This window comes from Saccopteryx bilineata, unplaced genomic scaffold, assembly GCF_036850765.1.
Source record: "Saccopteryx bilineata isolate mSacBil1 unplaced genomic scaffold, mSacBil1_pri_phased_curated manual_scaffold_48, whole genome shotgun sequence".
Classification (NCBI taxonomy): Eukaryota; Metazoa; Chordata; class Mammalia; order Chiroptera; family Emballonuridae; genus Saccopteryx; species Saccopteryx bilineata.
In genome coordinates, this window is record NW_027095474.1 from 117,985 (window position 1) to 145,938 (window position 27,954).

A 27,954-nucleotide genomic window follows, 5' to 3' on the forward strand; every position below is an offset into this window, starting at 1 on the left:
AACACTTTGTTTACTGTCATGACATCAGTAGTCTTCTCAGCCAGCTAGGTGTTACCACTTACAGTCCAACAGAATGGCGGCTATTTCTTGACAGCTCTAAACGGAGTCTGAAATATGTTCTCCTACACAAAGGTAATGCTTATGCAGTGGTTCCAATCCAACTCATCTGCGAGAAGATTATAATGACATAAAAATTGTCCTCAACTTTCTGAAGTGTGAGGAGCATAACTGGATCATTTGTGTGGATCTTAAAATAGTAAATTTCCTGCTAGGACAACAGAGAGATTTCACGAGGTATCCTTGCTTTCTGTGTTTGTGGGACAGCCAAGCTCAAGAAAGAACACTGGACACAGAAGGAGTGGCTGAAACGTGAAGCTCTGGAAGTAGGGATGCAAAATATTGTTAATGAACCTGTAGTTAATTGAGACAGAATCATTTTTCCCCCAACTCACATCAAACTTGGCTTAATGAAGCAGTTTGTTCAGGCTTTGAATAGAGAAAGTGAATGCTTTCAACATACTATTTCTGCTTTTCCTGCCTTGCCTTTCAAGAAGATAAAAGCAGGTGTATTTGATGGACCTCAAATTTGAACCCTTATACCTGACAAAGAATTTGCCAGAATATGAATAAGGAGGAGAAAGCAGCATGGCAGTCTTTTGTGGCAGTTACAAAGAACTTCCTTGGCAACAAAAAGCAGAAAACTATAAACTTCTGGTTCAAAGGATGCTGTTGGCTTTCCATGTCATTGTATGTAACATGAGCGTTAAAATTCCGTTTCTGAACAGTCACCTTGATAAGTTTCCCGAAAATCTTGAAGCTGTTAGTGATGAGCAGACTACTGCTGGAGCATCAAACAAGATTCTTCTCAGCAAGTACACAAACACAAGAGCTACAAACACAAATTTAAAATAAGTGTTTTAATATGTTCTATTTCAAAATTGTAGACAAATTCTGATGCAGTCATATCTTTCAGTGTATTAGTGTATTTACTGCATTATATAAGTTATTATATTTTCACAAAGATGATGCCCAAGAAGACATTCTACTTCATTATGTTAAACTAAATGTTGAAAATTTTACAATAAGATGAAAACCTAAAATCTGGAATTGCAAAAAAAATTGTAGCTTACAGAGAAAAACTAATGTCAGATTTGAGATCAGCACACTCGAATTAGGTAAGAACAAGTGTTTTTGTGGATGCAACAAAAATTTTATTCCCCGGTGTTATTAACGTTCCAGCGCGAAGGATCTGGGGCTCCTAGTTCCAGAGGGAGAAGCCATACTCTCAGGGCAGTAATCGGCTCAAGCGTCCAAGGGGCAGGCTGGATTTGCCCCAGAGCCAAAACCCGGATAGGGCTAGGGCCCAAAGCAGTTCTGCACAGAGAAGGGGGACGGGAGGCATGGAAGGGATAAGCTCCCTAGGGTAAGGGAGGGATGATTCTAAAGACTGCCCGGGCACCAGCACAGCATGAAGGTGCTGTTGTCAGGAAGCTCCAGAGGGGGAGCCTCCTGGGAGAGGAGACCTCTTGTGATGTTTGTCCAAGGGGACCAACAAGCCAAGAAGCTAGCAGTTCACGTTAATCTTGGCAGCTCAATTGCGTTATAACCAGGCTCACAGGCTGAAAGATTACCATACTTCCCCATGTATAAGACGCACCTTAATTTGGGAGCCTGAAATTTGAAAAAAAAAAAAAAGTTTTACATAACTTTCTTGAACTCAAGTTTTATTCATCATAAAATTCATACAACTCCTCATCACTGTCAGAACTCCCATCCATTAGCTTGTCCTCCTCTGTGTTTGGTGTCGAGTCACTGACTTCAACAATGAGCGCAAAAATAAGAGCAAAAAAGCAGGAAATGCAAGTAAAAAAAAATCTGCAACCACTGTATAAGACTCACCCAGTTTTTAGACCCCAAATTTTTTTTAAAAGGGTGTATCTTATACAAGGGGAAATACAGTATACGATTTCACTCATTATGGGATATAAAACTGAGACTCATAGACATAGACAAAAGTGAAGTAGTTACCAAAGAGAGGAGGGGAAGGGGAAGGGAGCAAAGGGGGTCAAATATAAGATGACACCTGACCTGTGGTAGCGCAGTGAATAAAGCATCGACCTGGAAATGCTGAGGTCGCTGGTTCGAAACCCTGGGCTTGCCTGGTCAAGGCACATATGAGAGTTGATGCTTCCTTCTCCTCCCCCCCTTCTCTCTCTATCTCTCCTTTCTAAAATGAATAAATAAAATAAAAATAAAATTTAAAAAAAAGAGGGTAGAGAAAAGGTAAAGAAAAAAATATATAAGATGACAAAGTGGTTTGACTTTGGGTGACGGACATACAACATGATAAATAGTTCATGTGGGCCCTGGCCGGTTGGTTCAGCGGTAGAGCGTCGGACTGGCGTGCAGGGGGACCCGGGTTCGATTCCCGGCCAGGGCACATAGGAGAAGCGCCCATTTGCTTCTCCACCCCCTCCCTCCTTCCTCTCTGTCTCTCTCTTCCCCTCCCGCAGCAGAGGCTCCATTGGAGCAAAGATGGCCCGGGCGCTGGGGATGGCTCCTTGGCCTCTGCTCCAGGCGCTAGAGTGGCTCTGGTCGCAGCAGAGCGACGCCCCGGAGGGGCAGAGCATCGCCCCCTGGTGGGCAGAGCATCGCCCCTGGTGGGCGTGCCGGGTGGATCCCGGTCGGGCGCATGCGGGAGTCTGTCTGACTGTCTCTCCCCGTTTCCAGCTTCAGAAAAATACAAAAAAAAAAAAAAAAAATAGTTCATGTGCTGTGGAGATGTACACCTAAAACATATGTGTTCATGTGGACCAGTGTCGCCTCATTAAATTAAATTTCTAATTTAAAAAATAAAATGGGTTTTTCATAAGCAGTATACAATTGAAATTTTTAAAATTCAGTCTGGAAGTCTTTGCTGTTTAACTGGCAGTGACTGGATCATTCACATTTAAAAAATTATTGAAGTGAAATTCACATAATATGAAATTAGCCATTTTTCAGTGAACAATTTAGGAGCATTTAGTACACTCACAATGTTGTGCAACCACCACCTCTATCTAGTTCTAAAACATTTCCATCATTCCAAAGTAAAACCCCTTACTCAATGAACAATTTCTTCCCTCCCCTCAGCCCCTGGCCGCCACTAATTTCTGTCCCATCTTTATGGATATGTCTATTTTGTATATTTCACATAAATAGAATCATAAAATATGTAACCTTTAGTGTCTGGCTTCTTTAGGATAATGTTTTCAGGTTCACCCATGTAAGCATTATCTGTACTTTATTCCTTTTTACGGTTGAGTAGTATGCCACTGTATCTATTTGTCACAATTAGATTACTTGTTCATCTGTTGATGGACATGTTGAATATGTATACCTTTTGGCTATTTTGAATAATGCTGGTATGACATGCATGTATATGTACTTGCTTTCAGTTTTTTTAGGTGTTTACCTAAGAGAGAAAGTTTTGAGTTGTGTGTTAATTCTATGCTTAACGTTTTTGAGGAACTGCCAACCTGTTTTCTATGGTGGCTGAAGCTTTCCCCTCCCCTCCCCTCACCCTCCCCTCCCCTCCCCTCCCCTCCCCTCCCCCTCCCCTTTCCTTTCCTTCCCTTTCCCTTCCCCTTTCCTTTCCTTCCCTTTCCCTTCCCCTTCCCCTTCTCTTTCCCTTCCCTTTCCCTTCCCCTTCCCCTTCCCCTTCCCTTCCCCTTCCCTTTCCCTTCCCTTTCCCTTCCCTTCCCCTTCCCCTCCCCTTTCCTTCCCCTTCCCCTTCCCCTTCCCCTTCCCCTTCCCCTTCCCCTTCCCCTTCCCCTTTCCTTTCCTTTCCTTTCCTTTCCTTTCCTTTCCTTTCCTTTCCTTTCCTTTCCTTTCCTTTCCTTTCCTTTCCTTTCCTTTCCTTTCCTTTCCTTTCCTTTCCTTTCCTTTCCTTTCCTTTCCTTTCCTTTCCTTTCCTTTCCTTTCCTTTCCTTCCTCCCTTCCAATTGAGAGGGGAGATAGACTCCCACGTGCACCCTGACCAATATCCATCTGGCAACTCCCATCTGAAGCTGATGCTCACATCAACCAAGCTATCCTCAGCACTGGGGGCTGACATTTGAACCAACTGAGTCACTGGCTGCAAGAGGGGAAGAGAGAGAAGGGGGAGTGGGAGAGGAAGAGAAGTAGGTGGTCGTTTCTCATGTGTGCCCTGACTGGGGATCAAACCCAGATGTCTGCATGCTGGGCCAATGCTCTATCCACTGAGCAAACTGGCCAGGTCTGGCTGAAGCATTTTACACTTCTACCAGTAGTGTACAAGGTTTCCAATTTCTCTACATCTTCACTAACACTTATTTTCCTTTTTATTTATAGCCATCCTAGTCAATGTGAAGTGGTACCTCATATGTTTTTTAGATGATGGTAAGCATCTTTTCGTATGCATGCTGGCCATTTGTAATCTTTGGAAAAGTATCTTTTCAAGTCCTTTGCCCAAATTTTCATTGGGTATTTGTCTTTTGGTTGTTGGGTCATAAAGAGGATATAATATATGTCTTTATACATAATTATCCTATACCTAATTTGCAAATATTTTTTTCCTATTCTGTAGGTTATCTCTTCACTTTTTGGTAATGCCCTTGAAGCATAAATTTTAAATTTTTATCAAGTCAAATTTATCTAACCATTGTGATGTGAGCAAAAGAAATGATTATCATTCCTGTGCTTGCTTTCTCTGCACTCCTGACTGGGGAATATTGAGAATTTAACATCCCTTTTTTTTCCCCAAAATGGAAACTACTTGTTCAAGAAGGCAGAGCTATCCCACCAGCCCCGGACTGCTTATATGGGGGAAATAAATATGTAATATTTAGGACACTGTATTTTGAGGTCTTTATTGTAGTAGCTTAATCTGCACCCTAACTTACTTATACAGTGTGTCATACAAATATTACCATTTTTCATTTGTGCCATGACAAAGGTTGGGAAACACCATGATTTGAACCATTTCTTTTTGGTTCTTTTTGCTAGTCCCTCCTCTTCAGTATCATCAAGGGGGAAAATCCGTTCTCTTTCACCTATCCAGGTATTTAGTTTATTCTGGTCCCAAAATATAGATTGAATGCTTTCAATTCTTACAGAAAAAATATTGGCCATCTACTGAGTGCTGGCCATAGGAAGTCATTGCCTTGCCTTTGGGAGCCATCTAAGGTAAGGTTTTGTGGGTCTTAGTACTGGAAGACCCCAGGATGTCCCCCTCCACAAATCCTCCAGTAGCCCAGCACCCATGACAGGCTGTACCTGAATCATGGATTCCTAGATGGGAGATGAGAGTACCACCTCTTTTAAGAAGACGGGCATTTTCATTGTTTCTGCAGTCCTCACAAGTCTTTCTCTCCTAATTGCAGTCTCCCAAACTTACCATATTTCCCTATGTATAAGACATACCCTTTTTTGAAAAAGTTGGGGTTAAAAACTGGGTGTGTCTAATACAGTGGTTGTGGCATTTCAAATGCCATAGATGGAACTGAGGATGAGATAATATATGAAGACACTGATTAGTTATCAGACACAGATGAGGACAAGCTAATGGAGGGGAGTTTTGACAATGATGATGAGTTTTATGAATTTTATGATGAATAAAACTTGAGTTTAATAACTTTATGTAATACATATTATTTTCAAACTTTGGGACCCAAAATTAAGATGCATCTCTTACACAGGAGAGTTTTATACATGGCGAAATATGGTAAATGGTGAAAAACTGAAAAGTTTTCCTCAAAAATCAGGAAGAAGACAAAGCTGCCCACTCTCTCCATTCCTATTCAACATAGTGCTGGAACTTTGAGCCAGAGCAATCAGAAAAGAGAAAGAAATAAAAGTCATTCATAATAGAAAAGGAGGAGTAAAGGTTTTGTTATTGCAGACAACATGACCCTGTATATAGAAAACCCCAAAGACTCCACAGAAAGACTATTAAAAACAACAAACCAATACAGTATGGTCGCAGGATACAAAATCAATATATGGAAGTCTATTGTTTCCATATATACTAAAAATGAAACTTCGGAAAATGAACTAAAAAAATTCCTTTTACAGTTGCAACAAAATAATAAAATACCTAGGAATAAACTTAACAAACAATGTAAAGGATCCATACACTGAAAACTACAAAGCATTCTTAAAAGAAATAAAAAAAAACACAATGAAATGGGAAAATAGTCCATGTTCATGGATAGGAAAGATCAATGTAGTTAAATCAGCCATATTACTCAAAATAATATACACATTTAATGCAATTCCCATGAAAATTCCAGTGTCATGTTTTAAAGAAATGATACAAAAAACCACCCAGTTTGTATTGAACCATAAAAAACTCTGAATAGCCAAAGAAATCCTGAGCAAAAAGAATGAAGCCAGAGGTATTACAACACCTGACTTCAAATTATACTACAGAGCCACAATAATAAAATACCACAGTATTGGCAGAAAAGCGGACATATAGAACAATGGAACAGAATCAAGAGCCCAGAAATAAAACCACATATATATGGATAAATCATCTTTAACAAAGAAGCCAAAAACACACAATGGAGAAAAAAAAGCCTCTTCAATAAATTGTGCTGGGAAAATTAAAAAGCCACATGCAAAAGAATGAAACTTGACTACAATCTGTCCCCCTGCACAAAAATTAATTGAACATGGATTAAAAACCTAAATATAATATCTGAAACAATAAATTAGATAGAAAAAAACATAGGTACTAAACTCATGGACCTTGGCCATAGAGAAAATTTATATATTTGACCCCAAAGGCAAGGGAAGTAAAGGCAAAAATAAATGAATGGGACTATGTCAAAATAAAAAGCTGCTGCACAGCAAAAAAAAAAAAAAACCCTGATAACAAAACAAATAGACATCCAACTAAATAGGAGACGATATTTGCAAACAACAGCTCTGATAAAGGGTTTATATCCAAAATATATAAAGAATTTACAAAGCTCAGCAACAAACAAGCAAGAATTCCAACTAAAAGATGGGGAGAGGACCTGAACAGACACTTCTCCCAAGAAAACATATAAATAGCTAACAGATACATGAAAAAATGCACATCTTCACTAGGAATTTGAGAAATGCTTATCCAAACTACAATGATATACCACCTCACACCAATTAGATGGGCTATTAACAAGACAGGTGAAAACAAGTGTTGGAAAGTGTTGGAGAAAAAGGAACCCTCATTCACTGCTGATGGGAATGCAAATTAGTACAACCATTATGGAAGAAAGTACGGTGGTTCCTCAAAAAGTTAAGAATAGAATTACTATATGACCCAGCAATCCCTCTACTGGGTATCTACCCCCAAAACTCAAAAACATTGGTACATAAAGACATGTACCTCCATGTTCATGGCAGCATTGTTCACAGTGAGCAAGCCATGGAAACAACCAAAGTGTCCCTCAATAGAGGACTGGATAAAGAAGATGTGGTACATATACACAATGAAATACTACTCAGGCACAAGAAATGATGACATAGGGACTCTTACAACATCACTCTAGCTTGAGAACATAATACCTAGTGAAATAAGTAAATCAGAGAAAGCTAAAAACTATAGATTTCACACATAGGTAGGGTATAAAACTGAGACTCATTGATATAGATAAAAGGTTACCAGAAGGAGGGGGGAGGAGACTGAGGAAAGGTGTAAAAAAAACCAAATAAAAGGTGATGGAAAATGGTTTGATTTTTGGATGATGAGTATACAACACAATTGACTGCTCAAATGCTGTGGACATGTTCACCTAAAATCTATGTATTCTTGTTGATCAATGTCACCTGTTAAATTTAATTTTCCAAATTAAAAATAAATACATAAAAAAATTTTAAAATGTTAAGGGTTACCCTGGCCAGCTGGCTCAGTGGATGGGGATTTGGCCTGGCATGAGAACATCCTGGGTTCAATCCTCAGTCAGAGCATACATGAGAAGTGACCTTCTGTTTCTCTTCCTCTTCTTCTCCTCCTTCTCTCTGTCTTACCCTCTTGCAGCCAGTGGCTCAATTGGTCCAATCGTCCTCGGTTGATTCAAGCATCAGCACCAGCATTGCTAGGACATCATGGTCAGGGTGCATGCAAAAGTCTGTGTCCCCTGTTGTTACTTAAAAATTTTTTTAAGGGTGGTACACATATACTTTGGAGAATTTTTTTTTTATTTAGTCATTTTAGAGAGGAGAGGGAGAGACAGAGACAGAGAGAGAGAAGGGGAGGAGGAGCTGGAAGCATCAACTCCCATATGTGCCTTGACCAGGCAAGCCCAGGGTTTTGAACCGGTGACCTCAGCATTTCCAGGTCGACGCTTTATCCACTGCACCACCACAGGTCAGTACTTTGGAATATTATTCACCCAAAAAGATGAAATCTTACCATTTGTGACAGATTTGATGGACATAGAGGAAATTATGCTTAGGGAAATAAGTCAGTCAGAGAAAGACAAATACCACATGATTGCACTTTTATGTGAAATCTAAAGAGCAGTATCAACGAACAAACAAAACAGAATGAGACTCACAGATACAGACAGCAGACTGATGGTTGTCATAGGGGGCAGGGTAGAGTGACTGGATTAAAAAGTGAAGGGATTGAGAAGTACAGAATCAGAGTTACAGAATAGTCCCAGGGATGTAAAGTAAATTACAGAAAATACAGTCAACAATATTGTAATAACCACGCACGCTGCCAGGTGGCAACCGGAAATATCTGGTGAACACTCTGTAAAGTGTACGGTTGTCTAACCACTGCGCCCTACACCTGAAACTAACACAAATCCATATGAAAGGAAAGTGCACTGAATACAGAGAGACCGTGGTTTGCCAGGCCTACAGTGCACACAGATGCGCTCAGACAGGCTTCCCGGACTCTCTCTAGAATTCTCTGGTTATGAGGTCACAAGGGCAGAGGCAGATGCCAGACCCCACGGGTGGATCTTGTCTCACTCTGTGTGAACGTTCACAAGGATGAAGAAGCCTTTCCGCTTTCCTTCTGCCTCCGGCAAACCCCGTCCCCCTCCCACTCCCCATGCCCCTTCCCCCTCAGCTTCTTTCCAATTTCCTACTGTCACCAAAAATCCTCCTCCCCCTCCCACTCCCCATGCCCCTTCCTCCTCAGCTGGTTTCAGATTTCCTACTATCACCAAAAATCCTCCTCCCCCTCCCACTCCCCAAGCCCCTTCCTCCTCAGCTGTGCTCACCCACATCCTTCCACAGGACCACAATCTGGGCTTTTGTCCTCGTCTTCCTCAAGCTCCCCCACCTCACCAAACCAAGTTCCCACTTCTCCCCAGCAGGCCCCCTACTCCCATGAAATGCTACAAGCCCCGCAGCCTCCACAGAACCACTAGGCTTCCCATGAACCCCTTCCCCCCCAATCCTGCTTCCTCTCTTCTCCTCCACCCTGGCCCTGCCCATCACTCCTCCTCTAGCCCACAGCCCCCTTCAGGCCCTTCTGTGGCCTCCAGACCCCTGGGGCGATGGAGCACCCGCCCCTCTACCCCTTTCCCCACCAAAATCCCTGTCCTGAGACACCCTGCAAACTGTGCCCAGGGCCAGGAGCCCCTGCCACTGCTCACACAGCTCTCTCGAAGATCAGCCTGTTGGGCACCTACCAGGAACAGGGATGAGAACATGGCAGAGAGAAGCTCCAGGTAATTCTGGTGGGCCCTCCAGGGACCCAGGAAGCCCCTCTTTCTTTGCAGCAAGTTCTCAGCCATCTGGGCATCAGGCCCATGTCACCCAGGGGATGCCCCCCCTGGGGATTGATCCACAGGCCAAAGAAAATGTAACAAGCTCCTGTGTGTCTACACTTTGTCCTCCACATGCTCTCTAAGCTCCATTAGAAACGGAGAGCTGGGCTGGTAGACTCAGGGCATCTTCCCTGCAGTGGCCAAGCACAGTCCCCCTCATTCAGAAGAGGAGACTTACCCTGTGCCTGGGACACGCCCCACTCCCCTAACCAGCCCCCCAGTAGACAGTGACCAGGGCCTCTGGCAAAGCAAAGACTCTGCATGGGGGATGTGGCAGTGGGAGGAGAGGCGAAAACCTGCTGTAAGGTTTTGGATCTTGGAAGCTGGGGAAGGCAGTGACGCCTCTGGGGCAAGTCACCCTGGTCTCTGAGGTCCTGGACACTCAGAGGGCAGTTGTTGAGCTCTGCAGTATGGCTGGCCTTCAGTGTCTAGCCGGGTGAGGACTGTGGTCCTGCAGTCCTTCTGGGGGCAGCCGTGAGCTTCTGGGGATGTGGGAGAAAAAGCAGCTGAAGGTCAAGGCTCCCTGGAGGGGTCTTTCTGAGGGTTCGTGATCTCCACACCCTCCTTCCTCCCTTCCCTGCAGAATGCAGGGTGGTCAGAGATACTCCCATCTCCCTGCACTAAGAGAAGAGAAGAAAGGCCCAACGGGCCAGAAGTAGGGGAATCCCCACTGAAATACTCCGTTAGCTCTGCTGGGTCAGGCAGCTCAAGACTGGACGGCCACATCCCTCTGCAAGGCCTCCTAGGAAGGTGAGTCTTGGGAGTGCCCACTGAGTGTGGGGAGGCAGACCCCCGAACACTCACAAACAACCTGGGCTGCCTGACCGCCCCAGTGGGGTACATCCTCGGCTGGCCTCCCTGACCACAGCCTGGGGTGCTTACGGTCCAGAATGATACTTTCTTTTGGACCCAGAAGAACTCTGTCTAGATATAGGCCTGGCTGCCCAGTGAATTCATGGCGGAAGACACACCCTGCGACTGGCGCCCCTTCCCCTGGATGCACAGGGTTTGAAGACCAGGTAAGCGGGATTCCTCCTGCTGCTGGCCTTCAGTTTGCAAACAATTAGGAAGTGAATGCAGTCAGCCTGCAAACTGGATCTTTGAGCTCTGACTTCTAATGTCAAAAGCAGGTGGGGAGCCAGGTCCATTTTTCTCCTATGTGCAATGACTAGGGATCAAATCTGTGACCTCTGCAAGCAAGACGACACTGTATCCACGGAGCCACCTGGCCAGCGCACAGCAAGACTTTTTTCATTGGCTTACATATTTACCCAGAATTGACAAAACAGGTAGTCTGTAATTTCCTTTCAGTTTAATGTTAGGTCCTAAGGCCCAAACTAAAATCAGGCTCATCTTCAAGAAACCAATTTAAATGTTTGTTAAATTTGTGTTCAATGTGTTAGCACGTGGTTTAAAACTGACCAAGAAACAGGAACGAGGGAGAAAAAAGGAAGACTAGCGAAACATTCTTGTGGCAGCAAAGAACTAGCTTATTTTAGACCAAAACAGTCACCGCTTCTAAACCTTTACATAGAGGCATAAGACAAATCAGAAAGATTAATTCCCTAACTGCCTCTAGCAAAACAACTTATTAAGCCTAAGATACTTTCAGTGATAACTCAGTAAGAGTCTAGTAATTTATGTTGATATCATGAGAAATCCATCACGGGGGATCCCCTGACTCAAACGCTTGGTTTCCGGGAGCTGAGATCCACCCTCCGATGCTCTCCTGGTCCTCTGAACCACTCCCGCAGGTAGAACCTCTTCAGGAATCGCTGCTGCCCACAGGATGTCCTCGGTGTCCCTTTCCAAGACTCAGTCCCGGACGCTGGCTCACCTTCGAGGCTCCTTCACACACTGCCTGGACCTTCCTTTGGCTTTTGTGACTTGCCCTCCTCCTGCCTCTGACCAGCTCTGCGCCGTCTCCAAGAGTTCCGCTCTTTCTGCCACCTGGTTTCACCGAGCTCTTTCCCAGAGTTCACCTCTCCGTTATTTTCTCACACTGCACATCAGGTCCTGCAGAACCCCGAGCTTCCTCTGCTCTGCACACACAGCTCCTCAGTAATGTTTCCTTATTAGTGAACTGAAGCAGAATTTTAAAGTTGGAATTTATAGATGTGATACACTAGCAAGTGTGTCCTTAAAACCTTATTCAGAAAACTCAACTAGTTCTGCTTTTACAAACAAGCTCTTAAAAGCTTGAGGAGAAAATTTATTCTCTGTGACTAGGTAGATTTTTATTATAGGACACCTCTGTTTGTAACTTGATTTTTATTTGCCCATATACAAAAATATTCACAATGTCATTTTCCTCTCACCTCTAGTATTTGCCTTCCTGCATAATCCCCATTCATGTGTCCAAACCTTGCTTTAGTAAAATTTCCATCAAAATTTCTCTTCTTTTTCAAATTTATTTTCTAAATGTTATGTCTTATGTATTATTCCACATAGTTAAACAAGGGACACAATGCCTTCATGCCAGATACACTGTAATTAACCAGGTTTCATTTTTATAGGCACTATGTTTGCCATTCCTCATATATCATAATCTACAGGATTTCTTCCTTAGAAGCTTTTATTGGGTTTAGGACTTTTTTAAAAATCATTTAAGTAACAACTTTCCAATAAAAGGCTGCAAGTACATATTTAAATTCTTCAATTACACCCACGTTGTTGGGAGCTCAGGGGGCTTCACACTGGCTAGTGGGCTGCGATGAGCCTGAGCACCGCGCCACCCAGAAGGAAGGTGACTCTAAGCCGCTAGCACCCTGGCTCCATCCCCTCTGAGTGTCTGTCTTGAACAGCCTACCACCACCTTTCCTGCTAAGGGCCCCTGGAGGGCCTGGAGGCCAGGATGGGGCCACCGGGATGGACAGGGGCCATGTACGAGATACGAGGTCACGGAGGTGCACAGGGTCGGTGGGAGGTTCAGGGCTGCGCCTATCAGTGTTTAGCTGTGTGCTTGGTTGCCATATGCGGGCAACCAAGAGTGGCGAGGTAATGCACAGCCTGTGTCTGACTGTGGTCAGTAACCTTTCCTTGAACACGTGTTCACTACGGTGATGAACTTGCAGTGCCTGGCAGCCCTCTCTGAGGGAGAGAAGACAGTACAGTACACGTTCCTGACTTCAGCTCTCTTACACCTTGGGTTTGATTTGTCTGTACTGTAAAGACCTGTGTTCTGGGGTATCAGTGTGTTTCTATGAGTGTGTCTGCAGCACCATAATCATGTAGGGGTGTCTTTGGTGCGGTGAGTGTGTCTGTGTGTCCATTCATCTTGGGTGGGTGTACACAATTCCGGCTGTGAGCCCATGAAGGTCTGAGGAGAGACCACAACACACAACACAATTATTCTGGACCAAGGAACTGAACTGATGGGGCCAAGATCCTTTATGGCAAGATGGTCTATTACCCACTGGAGGCCCCTAGAAGCCAGATAAGAAGGAGCAGCTTCCTGGTGGAGAAAGTAATGAGCAGACAGGTGAGTCTCATCATCTTTTGCTGCCTGGGGCCCTCACCTGAACAGGGTCTGATCTGGGCCTGGGTGGCCTGGGCCCGGGACCACACACTCTAGTTTCCTGAGACAGGCCATCTGCGACGTGTTCCAGACATTCCCACATGCGGGCAACCAAGAGCGGCCCGAGGTAATGCACAGCCCGTGTCTGACTGTGGCCGGTAACCTTTCCTTGAACACGTGTTCACTATGGTGATGAACTTGCAGTGCATGGCAGCCCTCTCTGAGGGAGAGAGGACAGTACAGAACCCTCCCCCAGGTGTTTGCTCTGAGACTCGGGCACCCCTGTAACGAAGGGGCATGTGGGTCCCTTTCTCCAGCGGGAAGAAAGAGGTTGCCAAGTGCTTCCCAGGAGCCAGAGAGCAGCCGTGCATCCTGGGCACAGTCAGCTGGAAGCAGGGCCCTGGGCCAGAAACCCAACAGGACAGCGTTCTTCCCTTGAGGGTGGAGTCTGGGAGAGAACCCTCAGACTGACGGAAGGGGCCAGTCCCCAGACCTCCATAACTGACCTGAGGTGGCCGGTCATGCACGTTTGTCTGGGGTCTATGCTGGTTTTAACACCAAAAGTCCAGGGTCCCAAAAATCCCCATGGCCTGGGCACCCACGATACAGGCACAGAAACCCAACCCAAGTACCAAACTGGGGCCTCCTGAGGGAGCACTGCCTCTCGCCCAGGAGGTGACCTCGGGCCCCTCACAGCATTGTGGGGGGGGGGCAGTGACCAAGGGGAAGCCTGACTATCAGGCTCACCCCCGAGACTGGCCAAGGTTGTGTTAGCCCGCGGCTCTGGCCCATGTCCTCCTTCCCTGGCACCAATGGCTCAGGGTTGGGCTTTCTGAGGAGATTCAGCTGTCAGCAGCTTTTGGTCACCTTACCTTTGGCCTCCAGACCTGCATCCTTGAGGTCCTGGAGCAATCCCAGAAACCCAGGGGCAGAGAGTGTGGCTGGGGACCCATGCACAATTCACACCAGCTCATTCACTGCTTCTGGTGAGAGAGGGAGACAGTCCCGGGCCTCATGTAAACCCAACAAACGTGATTCTGGCTGTGTTAGAAACCAGCAAGTTCCATCATGTGTGGAGGGAGGTCACCGGCCTTTTGTGTTACAGTGTGCAGAGAAGGAACAGCCAGGGCAGGGACACCCCTCCCCACTCACCCCCAAAGCAGCACAAGTGCCAAGGCTGGGAGATTAGTGCTGAGGAGAATGTGGAGAAAATAACCCTTGTGTGCTGGTGGTGGGAATGTGAGTTGTTGCAGCCACTATGGAAAACCAAATAACGTTTTTCAAAGAAGTATAAATAAAACTACCTTATGATCTAGCAACTCCACTTCTAGGTACATATCCAAAGCAAATAAAAACTATTTCAAAAATCTATCTGCACCCCATGTTCACAGCATCATTAGTCACAGCACCCAAGACATGGAAATACCTGTGTCCATCGATGATTGAATGGAGTACATATCTACAATGGAGTATGACTCAACCATGAAAAGGTGGAAATCCTGCCATTTGAGGCAACATGAATGATCCTTATGGGCAAAAAACTGAGATCATAAATACTGTATGGGCCCTGGCCATTTGGCTCAGTGGTAGAGTGTCAGCCTGGCGTGTGGATATTCCAGGTTCAATTCCCAGGCAGGACACATAAGAGATGTGACCATCTGCTCTCCACCCCTCCCCCTCTCCCTTCTTTCTTTCTCTCTCAGCCCCCTCCCCTTCCACAGCCATGGCTCAACTGGCTCCAGCAAGTTAGCCTTGGGCACTGAGAATGGCCCCATGGCCTCCACCACAGGCACTAAGAAAATGGCTCAGGTGCAGAGCAACAAAGCAACAGCCCCAGACAGTCGGAGCATCGCCCCCTAGTGGGCTTGCCGAGTGGATCTCAGTGGGGGCACATGCAGGAGTCTGTCTCTGCCTCCCTATCACTAAAAAAAAATTCTCTGTCTTGTTAGAGGTGTGAGTTGTATAAATATGTACACTTATCCAAAATCTTTCTGCTATATGTTTAATATCTGTTTGCTGTACTATATAAAAATTGTGCTTGAAAACAAAAACAAACGTAAAACGTGCAAGAGATAAGAAATGGTCAAAGAACGGTGGGGACACGTCAAAGGGCACAGAAGCCAACTGGAAGAGACTTCCACTGGCCAAAGTTTAGACAATTTGTGCATCAGAAAGAATAATGACCATATTGTAACATCTTGCAAGAATAACAATCCTTAAGTATATATGAATATTCATAAGACCTGGGCGGGTTGTTTCAGTGGATAGAGTGTCAACCTGGCATGCAGACATTCAAGGTCAATCTCCAGGCAGGGCACACATGAAAAACAACCATCTGCTTCCCTTCCCCTCCCTCTCCCCTTTCTCTCTTTCTTCCCCTCCTGCTGCCAGTGGCTCAACTGGTTTGAGAATCAGCTCCGGGTGCTAAGCATAGCTTGGTTGATTAGAGCATTAGCCCCTGACAGGATTGCCGGGTGGATCCCAGTCTGGGCACATGCAGGAGAGTCTGTCTCACTATCTCCCCTTCTCTCACATATAAAAAGAATACTCGGCCCTGGCCGGTTGGCTCAGCAGTAGAGCGTCGGCCTGGCGTGCGGGGGACCCGGGTTCAATTCCCGGCCAGGGCACATAGGAGAAGCGCCCATTTGCTTCTCCACCTCCCCCCTCCTTCCTCTCTGTCTCTCTCTTCCCCTCCTGCAGCCAAGGCTCCATTGGAGCAAAGATGGTCCGGGCGCTGGGGATGGCTCCTTGGCCTCTGCCCCAGGTGCTAGAGTGGCTCTGGTCGCGGCAGAGCGACGCCCCGGAGGGGCAGAGCATCGCCCCCTGGTGGGCAGAGCGTCGCCCCTGGTGGGCGTGCCGGGTGGATCCCTGTCGGGCGCATGCGGGAGTCTGTCTGACTTTCTCTCCCCGTTTCCAGCTTCAGAAAAAAAAAAAAAAAAAGAATACTCATAAAAGAAAATATACATTATCCCTCATTCAAGTTTAAAACTTTCTTAATAGAACATATTCAAACATTCCCTGGGGAAATGCATCATCAATAAAGACCTCAAGGAATTCTCACAGGCATATTCCCACAATCAAAAATTACAAAATGAGAAAACAAGGATCACGACCAAGAGAGAGGAGAAACATTAAACAGTAGAAGTAGCCTGACCTGTGGTGGCGCAGTGGATAAAGCATCGACCTGGAATGCTGAGGTCACCAGTTCGAAACCTGCACTTGTCTGGTCTAGGCACATATGGGAGTTGATGCTTCCTGCTCCTCCCCACCTTTCTCTCTCTCTCTCTCTCTCTCTCTTTCTCTCTCTCTCTCTCCTCTCTAAAATGAATAAATAAAAAAATTTAAAAAAATTAAACAGTAGAAGTAGGAGTTCAGAAGATATCACATAGTGAAAATATTAGATGCATAATATATTATAGGCATGTCTAATATGCTTACAAAATAAAACCAGATGTCTAAAGCAAGAGACTACAAAGATTTCATAGAGAGGACGTCAAAAGCAACACTTATAAAAAAGATTCATTAGACTTTATAAAGAATTTCTTCTCATCAGAAGACTTCATTTAGAAAGTAATGCAATTATGTTAGGTAAAGAATTTACATCACACATAACCAACCAAAAACTTTTATCCAAGATGCGTGAGGAACTCCTACAATAATGGAAAGATAAGTGTTTTTCTGCTGTTGCAAAAACAGCTTCTCAAAATGATTTAACACTGTGCCTGGCCCTGGCCGGTTGGCTCAGCGGTAGAGCATCGGCCTAGCGTGCGGAGGACCCGGGTTCGATTCCCGGCCAGGGCACACAGGAGAAGCGCCCATTTGCTTCTCCATCCCTCCGCTGCGCTTTCCTCTCTGTCTCTCTCTTCCCCTCCCGCAGCCAAGGCTCCATTGGAGCAAAGATGGCCCGGGCGCTGGGGATGGCTCTGTGGCCTCTGCCTCAGGCGCTAGAGTGGCTCTGGTCGCAACATGGCGACACCCAGGATGGGCAGAGCATCGCCCCCTGGTGGGCAGAGCGTCGCCCCTGGTGGGCGTGCCGGGTGGATCCCCGTCGGGCGCATGCGGGAGTCTGTCTCACTGTCTCTCCCTGTTTCCAGCTTCAGAAAAATGGAAAAGAAAAAAAAAAAAAAGAAAAACAAAACAAAACAAAAAAACAAAAAACACTGTGCCTGTATCATACTTTTATAAAATAAAATATTAAAGGCCCTGGCCAGGTAGCTATGTTGGTTAGAGCGTTGTTCTGATACAACAAGGTTGCAGGTTCAATCCCTGCAACCAGTCAGGGTACATACAAGAATCAACCAATGAATGCATAAATAAGTGAGTGGAACAACAAATCGATGTTTCTCTCTCTTTCTCTCTTTCCTAGGTGGTCCATGGTGCAAGAGGGGCCAGAAAGAGGTTACCTACCACAGGAGTCACAGGTGAAGCAATCAGTATGATACAGGCTCCCCATTGCTGGCACACTTGCCTTGCTCCGTAGATACCAAGCCCACACTTGATGCAAATGCCTGTGGGAGAAGAGGCAGGACAGAGCAGTTAGTACCATAAATATGCAGCTGGTGCATCCAAATCCCAGCCCTAATGCTCCCCACCAGCCCGACCTTGGGCAAGTGAACTTCTCTAGGCCTCCATCATGCACTCACTAATGCCTAACCTGGGGACGATACGGGACCCACTACTTAGGGTTAGTTGCTGTTGCTGTTCAGCAGAGCACCTGGTACAGAGTCATCCTCGCCTCAAAATCATTATGATAGTTTATACCTAGAAAGTCACCCACGGCCTGCTCTTCGGACTACAGAAAAATCCTTTCTTCTGTCTATGAGACAGAAAGAATGAAGACCACACAGACACAAGCAGAGCAGTCACTGACCCTCCCCGGTCATACTGTCCACATCTGAACCGTAAGGCTCACTTATTCTTGTTCAGTCAGGACCCTGACGGCAATGACCTGCCACATGCCCTGCACATTTAGGTGGTGGACATTCTGCCATGCACCAATCAAGTCCCCACCCTCAGGGGCCTGTATTCCAGTGCAAGGACAGAGACCACAACACATAAATATCTAAGGAGGAAGGAAGTGCTATGGAGGAAAATAAGGCTGTTTAAAACTATGTCTGTGTGATTTTTAAGTAGGGCAGTCAGAGCAGGTTCCGGTGATCAGGTGAGATCTGAGCAGAGGTTTTAAAAACATGGGAGGGGTCCCAGCCAGGTGACTCAGTGGATCAGTATTCGTCCTGGTGGACCAAGGTCACAGGTTCAATCTCTAGTTAGTGCATGCACAAGAAGCAACCAGTGAGTGCACAACTAAGTGGAACAAGTTCATGCTTCTCTCTCTCTCTCTCTAAAAAACAGAAAAGTATTTTAAAAATATTTTAAAGAAAAAAGGGGCCCTGGCCGGTTGGCTCAGCGGTAGAGCGTCGGCCTAGCGTGCGGAGGACCCGGGTTCGATTCCCGGCCAGGGCACACAGGAGAAGCACCCATTTGCTTCTCCACCCCTCCGCCGCGCTTTCCTCTCTGTCTCTCTCTTCCCCTCCCGCAGCCAAGGCTCCATTGGAGCAGAGATGGCCCGGGCGCTGGGCATGGCTCTGTGGCCTCTGCCTCAGGCGCTAGAGTGGCTCTGGTCGCAATATGGCGACGCCCAGGATGGGCAGAGCATCGCCCCCTGGGGGACAGAGCACCGCCCCTGGTGGGCGGGCCGGGTGGATCCCGGTCGGGCGCATGCGGGAGTCTGTCTGACTGTCTCTCCCTGTTTCCAGCTTCAGAAAAATGAAAAAAAAAAAAAAAAGGGAAAACGGCCTGACCAGGTGGTGGTGCAATGGACTGAGTGTAAGACTGGGACCCAGAGGACCCAAGTTCCAAACCCCGAGGTCGCTGGCTTAGTGCGGGCTCATCCAGCTTGAACACAGGCTCACCAACGTGAGTGCAGAGCAGCTACATTGAGCGTGGGATTAGACATGACCCCATGGTCGCTGGCTTGAGCCCAAAGGTTGCTGGCATGACCAAGGGGTCACTCGCTCTTCTGTAACCCCGCGGTCAAGACACATATGAGAAAGCAATCAGTGAACTAAGGTGTCGAAATAAAAAACAGATGATTGATGCTTCTCATCTCTCCTGTCCTGTCTGTATGTCCCTATTGGTCCCTCTCTCTGCTTCTCTTTCTGACTCTGTTAAAAAAAAAGGAAAAGAAAGAAAGAAAAAGAAAAAAGGGCCCTGGCCGGTTGGCTCAGCGGTAGAGCGTCGGCCTAGCGTGCGGAGGACCCGGGTTCGATTCCCGGCCAGGGCACACAGTAGAAGCGCCCATTTGCTTCTCCACCCCTCCGCCGCACTTTCCTCTCTGTCTCTCTCTTCCCCTCCTGCAGCCAAGGCTCCATTGGAGCAAGGATGGCCCGGGCGCTGGGGATGGCTCTGTGGCCTCTGCCCCAGGCGCTAGAGTGGCTCTGGTCGCAACATGGCGACGCCCCGGAGGGGCAGAGCATCGCCCCCTGGTGGGCAGAGCGTCGCCCCTGGTGGGCGTGCCGGGTGGATCCCGGTCGGGCGCATGCGGGAGTCTGTCTGACTGTCTCTCCCTGTTTCCAGCTTCAGAAAAATGAAAAAAGAAAAAAAAAAAGGGAAGCTGCTAAGCAGGCACTAGGAAGACTGGGTGGAATCGGAGACCACCCCTTGCAGCACAGGGTGGGGAGCCTAGCAGGCAGAGGAGGGGCGGTACTAGAGAGGCCACCAGCAATGCCAGGGCAAAGCCTGACACTACCCCTAGGAGACTCCCTGACCAGCCCTCCTGCAGACCCAGCCCACAGGTGGCCAGCCCACACAGCAGAAGTCCCCTTCCCAAAGTTACCCAGAGTGTCCCTGTCCCCAGAGGACTTGAAGAATGTTCCACATGCCCTCTGAATCCAAAATCTTCTGGCTGCTCTAGGACACGCTGCCCTCACCCATTCCCTCCTGCGTTCTACCTGATCTCTCTCCATGACATTTAATCGTGATGAAGCCTCTTCCAGCTTTAAAAAGACTTTCTCTTACCATCGGCCACCCATTTTCTTCCTCCCCTCAGTCAAGGAAGAAAGCTTAGTTCTACACTGTCATCTCCTAACTGTGCAAACTCATGACTTCCTCTTCAGATATTGCTGGAAGGGGCCCTCTCCTCTTTGGTTTCCAGGATATGACCTGCACCTGGCTTTCTGGTTGCTCTCCCTTCCCAGTTCTAGTGGGTATTCTCCTACTCTGTCTTGGGTCACCCATGCCTGTTCTCCCAGGGGTAGGAGGACTGCTTCATTTGCCAGCAAACCCAGGCAGGAATGTAGAGGTGGCTGCTGGGGACCTAGGTGAATGGAGGAGAGCCATGGCCACCAGAAGTCACAGCCATGCCTCGGCTATGCTAACGGCTACTGGATGGACACGCAGGCCCAGCATTGCTAACGGTCCTAATTTTTCAAGAAAAGTGAAATATCCAGATTTGTATGTAAAATATTTCCATACTGAAATTATTGACTTAAATGTTTTGAAACTATAGACGGCAAACATACCATATGTGCAGGTCTCCCTGGGCAGTCCCAGACCCTCTCAACACCCCGCAGAGGGCTCTGCCCCAGCCAGGACCCCTCTCCGCACTCACTGCTCCACCTCCCAGATGGCCTCCAGGCCACTCCAGGTCCAGAACAGAGGTCCAGGGTCCTCCATAAAACTGCTCTTCCTCCGAGTTACTGCTCAAGAAATGGCACTTTGGGAGGCCAGGTTTCAGGGAACATCCAGATCGGCTCTCTCCCACCTGCAACTCTGATCTCGGCCCCTGTGCCCTAATCTTGACTGAATTCCCTTCCCTCACTCCCACTACCTGATTCACCATCATCAATACTCATCCCAATGGTCATTTCAACATCCCCATGATGTCACAGCCTGGCCTCCAATCACACATCCCAAATATTGGAGCCAGAATTTTCTTTCTTTTTTTAACTTTCTTAAAAAGATTTTAGAAAATTATATTTAATGGGTAGAAATTGAAAAATAAGAGTACATAGGTTGCAAGTGAACATTTCTATAAGACTTTTCTTTCTAAAGTGAAAATGACCCACTCTCAAACCTTCGTTCTTGTCCATCTACTCTGAATACCCAATCTTTTCTTTCACTTGTCTAAGTTATCAGTCTATTTGGTAAAGAAAATAGAGGTCAGCTGCCTGCGGGACACAGGAAGAATGATGGGCTATGACCTTGCATCATGAGGTTTTTAGTTCTCTTTGACGTTTCCCTAAATATGTGCTGCATCACTTTAACAAGAATATACTGAAGAAGAACCAGAAGCAGGAGGTACCTCAGAAAGTCAGGGAGCAACCCAAGCCAGTAACGCAGTTGATCAGAGTGTCGTCCTGATAGCCAAGACTGTGGGCTCAATCCTCTGTTAGGGCACATCCAAGAATTAAACAATAAATGCATAGACATGTGGAACAACAAATCAATGTTTCTCTCTCTCTCTCTCTCCCTTTCTCTTTCTCTAAAAACAATAATAAAAACAATAAATAAAAAATAAAATCTTTGAAAACAATTCAGGGAGCAGAAAGTTTTAAGCAGAGTCAACTCCACCTATGGAAAGTATTAGTGAGGTCCAAACCCACAAGGCCTGGCAAACACCCAGGAGAGTCACCAAGGTCATGAGCAAGAACTGAGTCAGCCCAGTAAGAGGAGATCAGAGTGGATGAGCAAAGACGATGCTAACCGGACACCCGGCTGAAAAGATGAGATGAAAGGGGCATCCCGACCTCGTGGCCATGCAGCTTTCGGAATTTATGTTTTTAATAAGAAAAACCTTTCTTAGAGAGGAGAGAAAGAGAGAGAGAGAGAGAGAGAGAGAGAGAGAGAGAGAGAGAGAGAGAAGGGGAGGAAGAGAAGGAAACATCAACTCCCCCCATATCATATGTGCCTTGACCAGGCAAGCCCGGGGTTTCAAACCTACAACCTCAGGGATCCAGGTCGACGCTTTACCCACTGCGCCACCACAGGGCAGGGAAGACTCCTGTCCATATTTGTAACCAAAGGAAAAGCACCGGTGGGAAGAGGAAAGGTGAAGATGGGGTTGGAGATGGAAGGGTATTTGTCCTCAGATGACGTGGACATAAGAGCCTGTGGGGAAGGGAACAGGAAGCCACTGGGGAAGACAGCTGCTGACCTCAATTTTCTCAGCAAAGCAGGAAAGGCAGGGCCAGAGGAGAGAGGAAGGTTCCTGAGGGAATTAGAGGGAACTGACCAAGGCTTAGGGCGATGGATGGTGCCGAGAAGACCAGAAGACCATCGCTCTGCCCCTGGCACGCAGCGAAAAAGGGAGCTGCAGCACAGGCACAGAGCTGGGCTCTGCAGGACAGACAGCGATTGGAGGAGGCAGAGGTACTAGTGAGATGCAGGCCACAGTCAGAACTGAAGATGGCAGCAGCACAGAAAAAACAGGGTGTAGCTCTGGGAGTGGGTGGCTGAGGACAAGGCAGAGAGGTCACCAAACTTAAAGAGGTTCCGGAAGCCTGAGGCTGTTGGCTGGCTAAAGGCAAGGGACTCAAAACTCGGTGAGGAGAGACAGAGGGACCATGAGGTCAGCTGGTGCCAGAGCCAAAGAAGGAAGGGGCCAGAGAGGAAGAAACACCCTGAGAAACAGGTTCATCACAGATCCCTGAGCTCAGGCTACCTGCAGACGTCCTTGTGCAAAATTTTATACTATTCAGTTACTTGTATTTTTGAAATCAGAAAAATGTTACCTAAATCTGGCTTCTCTTGGAGAAAAAAAGATAGATCATCCCTCACCTCCCCTTCCCACATGACTTCAATGGGCCAGAACTTAGGGGCAGCTCCCTTTAGAAAGGAGGACCCACTGCTCTTACGGTCTTCACTTCACTGGGACCCCTTCACTTCTCCCATTAGCTGCCTGGGTATAGCCACCTCCATGCCACACAGACTCATGAGTACCTGCGGAGGTCCCCAGAACACACTCCAACAGCTTCTGCAAAGCATAGGGACAGGAGAATGAATGGTCTGTCCACAGAGCAATGGAAAGTCTTTCTCCTCAGAAGACAGTCCAGAGAGGAAACAGCTTCCTAACTCCCTGCCTTTTCCCAGGACACTCCCAGGCCATGTCACAGCAGCCACACCACAAATTCTCACCCTACAGCTCCCAGATGTGCTTACCCTCCCAAAGGCAGGCCCACACACTCCCTTGACCACCAGACGCCTTCTGATCTGCAACCCAAGGGAATGGAGTGGAACAAGCCACATGCTTCTGGCCTGCTTTGCCCACATTCTTCCCTTTGCCTGCAATGCCCCCATCTGACCTGTCACATACAGCTTCCTCCTCCCCCCAGATCCAGTTCAGGGCGGTCCTGAGCTGCTAGCTGAAATGAATGCAGGGAACCCAGGACAGCCTCCATCCCTGGCAGGATGAACACCAGCCTCTCCCTTACCTCCCATTAGAGTCCGCTGCCTGGACTGTCCGCCCAGCAGTAAGGGAGGGAAGGAAGTCCCAGGCATCTTCTCAGAACCTCAAGCCTAAGAGTCCTATTGTTGTCCAAAGGACTAACAGGGTTCCGTGAGACCCAGGGTCCGAATGGGAAATGAGGACTCAGAAACTGGTGAGGTTTGCAAATGCTGTCCAGCAGGATTCCCTCTGGAAACATGCCACATACAAAGCAAAGCTTAGAGAGAGGACAGCCCAGAGACTGGCTTGGTCCCCTCTGCTACAGGGTGGACTCTCCCTCCCTCACACACTCTACCTCCAACAGCTACCATCACCAAACACTCAGGTAAGAGGGGGTCCGGTGGCAACCCGGCCACTCCACCGCCCTGCTTACTGTCTACAAACGACACTGCTGCCGGGAGGGCAAACACCGGGAGGATGGGTCCCTTCACAATTTATCCGACCCTGGTCACAAAGTATCCAGTAGGATGAACAGAAGCAAGTGCCAGGAGTTAAGAAGAAATTAGCCAGAAATGGCTTGTTGTGCCTATTTACATGGCTTTTTCTCCCAGTTGGGGTAAGGGCTTCAACTCACTTTCCCAGAGCCCCTTCTCGGGCTGGGAAATCTACAGGCAAGGCCGGCGGTCCACACTCACACATTTCCGGCGAAACACGCCACCGGCTCCCCTTCTCATCCCGGCCCCTAACAACGCCCAGCCCCAGTCACCCAAGCTGTGCTCGACCGAGCCGGACGCAACCCCGGGGCCGTCCCGACCGCTCACCGAAGTAAATCCGCGCCGTGCGCGCTTCCAGCGCCCGCTCCAGCTCTCGGGTCAACGCCTCCAGCCGCCGCTCCGCCGCGCTCGGGCCGCCCTCTCGGCCCAGGGGCAGCTGGAGCGAAGGCAGAGGGAAGGGGGCCGACCCGGCAGACTCGGGGGAGCGAGTCGCCGCGAGGCCGGGGCCGGGCAGGAGCAGATCGGGGTAAGTGCCGGCCCAACCGCGGAAGCCCAGAGTGGACCCGCTGGAGTGGGCGCTGTCCACCGATGGCGACTCCGGACCGGGACGCGGGTCCGAGTGGCCTGAGCGCGGACTGCCGTGGCGCTGGTCGTAGCCCAGGCTGATGCCGCTGGAACGGGTGCTGCAGCTGCCGCCGTCGGAGCCCGCCAGGCTGGCCCGAGGGCTTCCCGCTGGCTGTGCGCTCATCTCGGGGGCTTGCCGCGCGCCGCGCTCCCCACGGTTCAGTCCGTCCGTCCGGACCTCGGGGCCGCCGGCGTCGCCCTTCCCTCGGCGGCCCAGAGCTGGCACCGCATCGTCTCTGGGCCCGGGCCTCGGCCCCCGCCAACCCCGGCCCGGAGAGTCGCCGGCAGGCTGCAGGTCCCGCAGGGCCAGCCCTGCCAGGAGATGAACCGCCTCGTCCTTGGCTGCCCGTAGCGCTGCATGGTCCCGTCCGCCGGCCCTCGCGCGTCACCTCCGCTTCAGCTTCCCGCCACCGCATCGTCCGTCCGAACTCGGAGCCCGCCCCGTGACCCCTCGCGCGGGGCGTGGCGGGGACCAATGCCGAACTGGGTTGCTGCGCGGGCCACGCGCGGTCCGGGACGTGTTGCGCTCGCGGCGGAGAAATGTGCGCTCGGAGACGCCGGGCCACGCCCCCTCCTCCCGCGGCCCCGCGACTGCGGGGGACTCCTTTGTGGGGGCGGGAATGCGAGGAAGGAGAGGGCACTGCGGCCCCTGGTGTGTGTGGAGTGCAGGTGGCGGCGCCCGGAGCGTGGAGGAGCATGGAGGGGCGCGGAGGCACCGCCAGAACGCCGTGGCTGTTTTTCGGAACTGGCCCTGGGCGGTCCGGAGGCGAGCTGTGGCCCCCATCTTGCGCCTGGACCGTCGGGTCTGTGGAAGGGTCACGGATCCGCGCGACATGAGCTGGAGGCGGCTCCCGCCGTCTCGCCGGAAAAATAGAAACTTATAAACGTTTCCCACAAACTCCCTCGTCCTACTTCCCAGAGCCGCCACACTTTCAGCGACCCTGGCTTTTGGCTGAATCGCTGTGCCAGATCTAGGACCCTGGAAAATCCTCTACATCTGGAGCATATGCCCCCCCCCCCCACACACACAGGATATCGCTTGACCCCACGACCCCTGCCCAACCCTGACCATGTGGTTGCTCACTGCTTTCAGAAACCCCCATCTGTCTGTTGGCGAAGGCGCCTAGTGCAAGAAGCTGGGGTTAATTGGGGACTGCTTCTTGCTTTTGGTTGCTGTACTCAAGACTCCAAGGCCAAGCCAGGCCCAAGCCTATGTCAGGTTGAGCCAGTGGACGGCTAGGCCTCGGCTATGGCCACCACTTTCAGTCACCAGGAGATATTAGGATGCCCTATTTTTTCATCACCTGCTCAAAGGGATGAGGTGGGGCTTTGGGGCCACACGCAGTGAGGGGAGGAAGAGAGGTGTCTAGTGTTTTGTCCCCAAAAACACAAGCCACACAGTCCTTGTCATTAATTTCACACAGCTGATAAGGAATGCAAACCATTATCTGTCAGGACCTCCAGTGGATGAGTCTCTCTTTTCCAGGCCCTCCCCCAGCAGAGAATTCCAGCAGGGAACCCACAGTGACTCTGGAAGCGGGAGCCTGAACCCGGAATTGTCCTGGTGCACACTGACCAGGACGTGGGCCCCACATTGCTGAGGAGCCTGTCATGGCCCATTGTCCTCAGCAGGCAGTTGAGCAGTGTCCCACCCTGCAGCTCCTCCCCAGCACCTCTCAGAGCTTGCAGCATCAACACCACCCCCAGTCCCCATGCTCAGGGTAATGGGGCAGGCACAGGTGAGGACAAGCGTTTGGGGGAGCAATTATCCAAAGAGCTGGCGATTAAAAAGTGACCTGAGCCTCACCTATGGTGGCACAGGGGATAAAGCATGGACCTCGAATGCCGAGGTCGCTGGTTTGAAATCCTGGGCATGCCCAGTCAAGGCATGTAAGAGAAGTATCTACTATAAGCTGATACATCTCACTCCTCCCCCAACCCAGCTCCTCTCTCTAAAATTATTAAAATCTTTTTAAAAAATTATCTGAGAACACGAATAACCTCAGCAATCTTAAAAAAGAAGAATAAAGTGGGAGGTATCACACTTCCTGATATCAAGTTATACTACAAGGCCATTGTACTCAAAACAGCCTGGTACTGGCATAAGAATAGGCATATAGATCAATGGAACAGAACAGAGAAGCCAGAAGTAAACCCACAGCTCTATGGACAACTGATATTTGACAAAGGAGGTAAGGAAATACAATGGAGTAAAGACAGCCTCTTTAACAAATGGTGTTGGGAAAATTGGACAGCTACCTGCAAAAAAAAAAAAATGAAACTAGATCACCAGCTTACACCACTCACAAAAGTAAACTCAAAATGGTAAAAGACTTAATGTAGGCCGTGAAACCATAAGCATCTTAGAAGAAAACATAGGCAGTAAGCTCTCCGACATCTCTCGGAGCAATATATTTGCTGATTTATCTCCACAGGGAAGTGAAATAAAAGACAGGATAAACAAATGGGACTATATCAAACTAAAAAGCTTTTGCACAGCTAAAGACAACAAGAACAGAATAAAAAGACCAACTACACAATGGGAGAACATATTTGACAATACGTCTGATAAGGGGTTAATAACCAAAATTTATAAAGAACTTGTAAATCTCAACACGAGGAAGACAAACAATCCAATAAAAAAATGGGCAAAAGAGATGAACAGACACTTCTCCAAAGAGGACATACAGATGGCCAATAGGAATATGAAAAAATGCTCACCATCACTAATCATTAGAGAAATGCAAATTAAAACCACAATGATATATCACCTCACACCAGTCAGAATGGCGCTCATCAACAAAACAACACAGAATAAGTGCTGGCAAGGATGTAGAGAAAAGGGAACCCTCCTGCACTGCTGATGGGAATGCAGACTGGTGCAGCTACTGTGGAAAACAGTATGGAAATTCCTTAAAAAACTGAAAATCGAACTGCCTTTTGACCCAGCTATCCCACTTTTAGGAATATAGCCCAAGGACACCATAGAACGGCTCCAAAAGGAGAAATGCACCCCCATGTTTGTGGCAGCATTGTTCATAATAGCAAAGATCTGGAAATAGCCCAAGTGTCCGTCAGAGGATGAGTGGATTAAAAAGCTTTGGTACATATATACTATGGAATACTACTCAGCCATAAGAAATGATGACATCGGATCAT

The 27,954-nt window shown here is 48.2% G+C and overlaps 1 protein-coding gene across 1 annotated transcript; it reads right to left on the reverse strand.

Moving 5' to 3' along the window:
- Positions 1-1,724: 1,724 nt before the first annotated feature.
- LOC136318341 (Wilms tumor protein 1-interacting protein-like) lies at positions 1,725-25,630 on the reverse strand. The gene is given in 5 exon segments (XM_066250694.1): positions 1,725-1,816; positions 17,701-17,748; positions 17,751-17,801; positions 24,499-25,149; positions 25,225-25,630. Coding segments are annotated over 5 exon segments (1,248 nt in total).
- Positions 25,631-27,954: the final 2,324 nt, after the last annotated feature.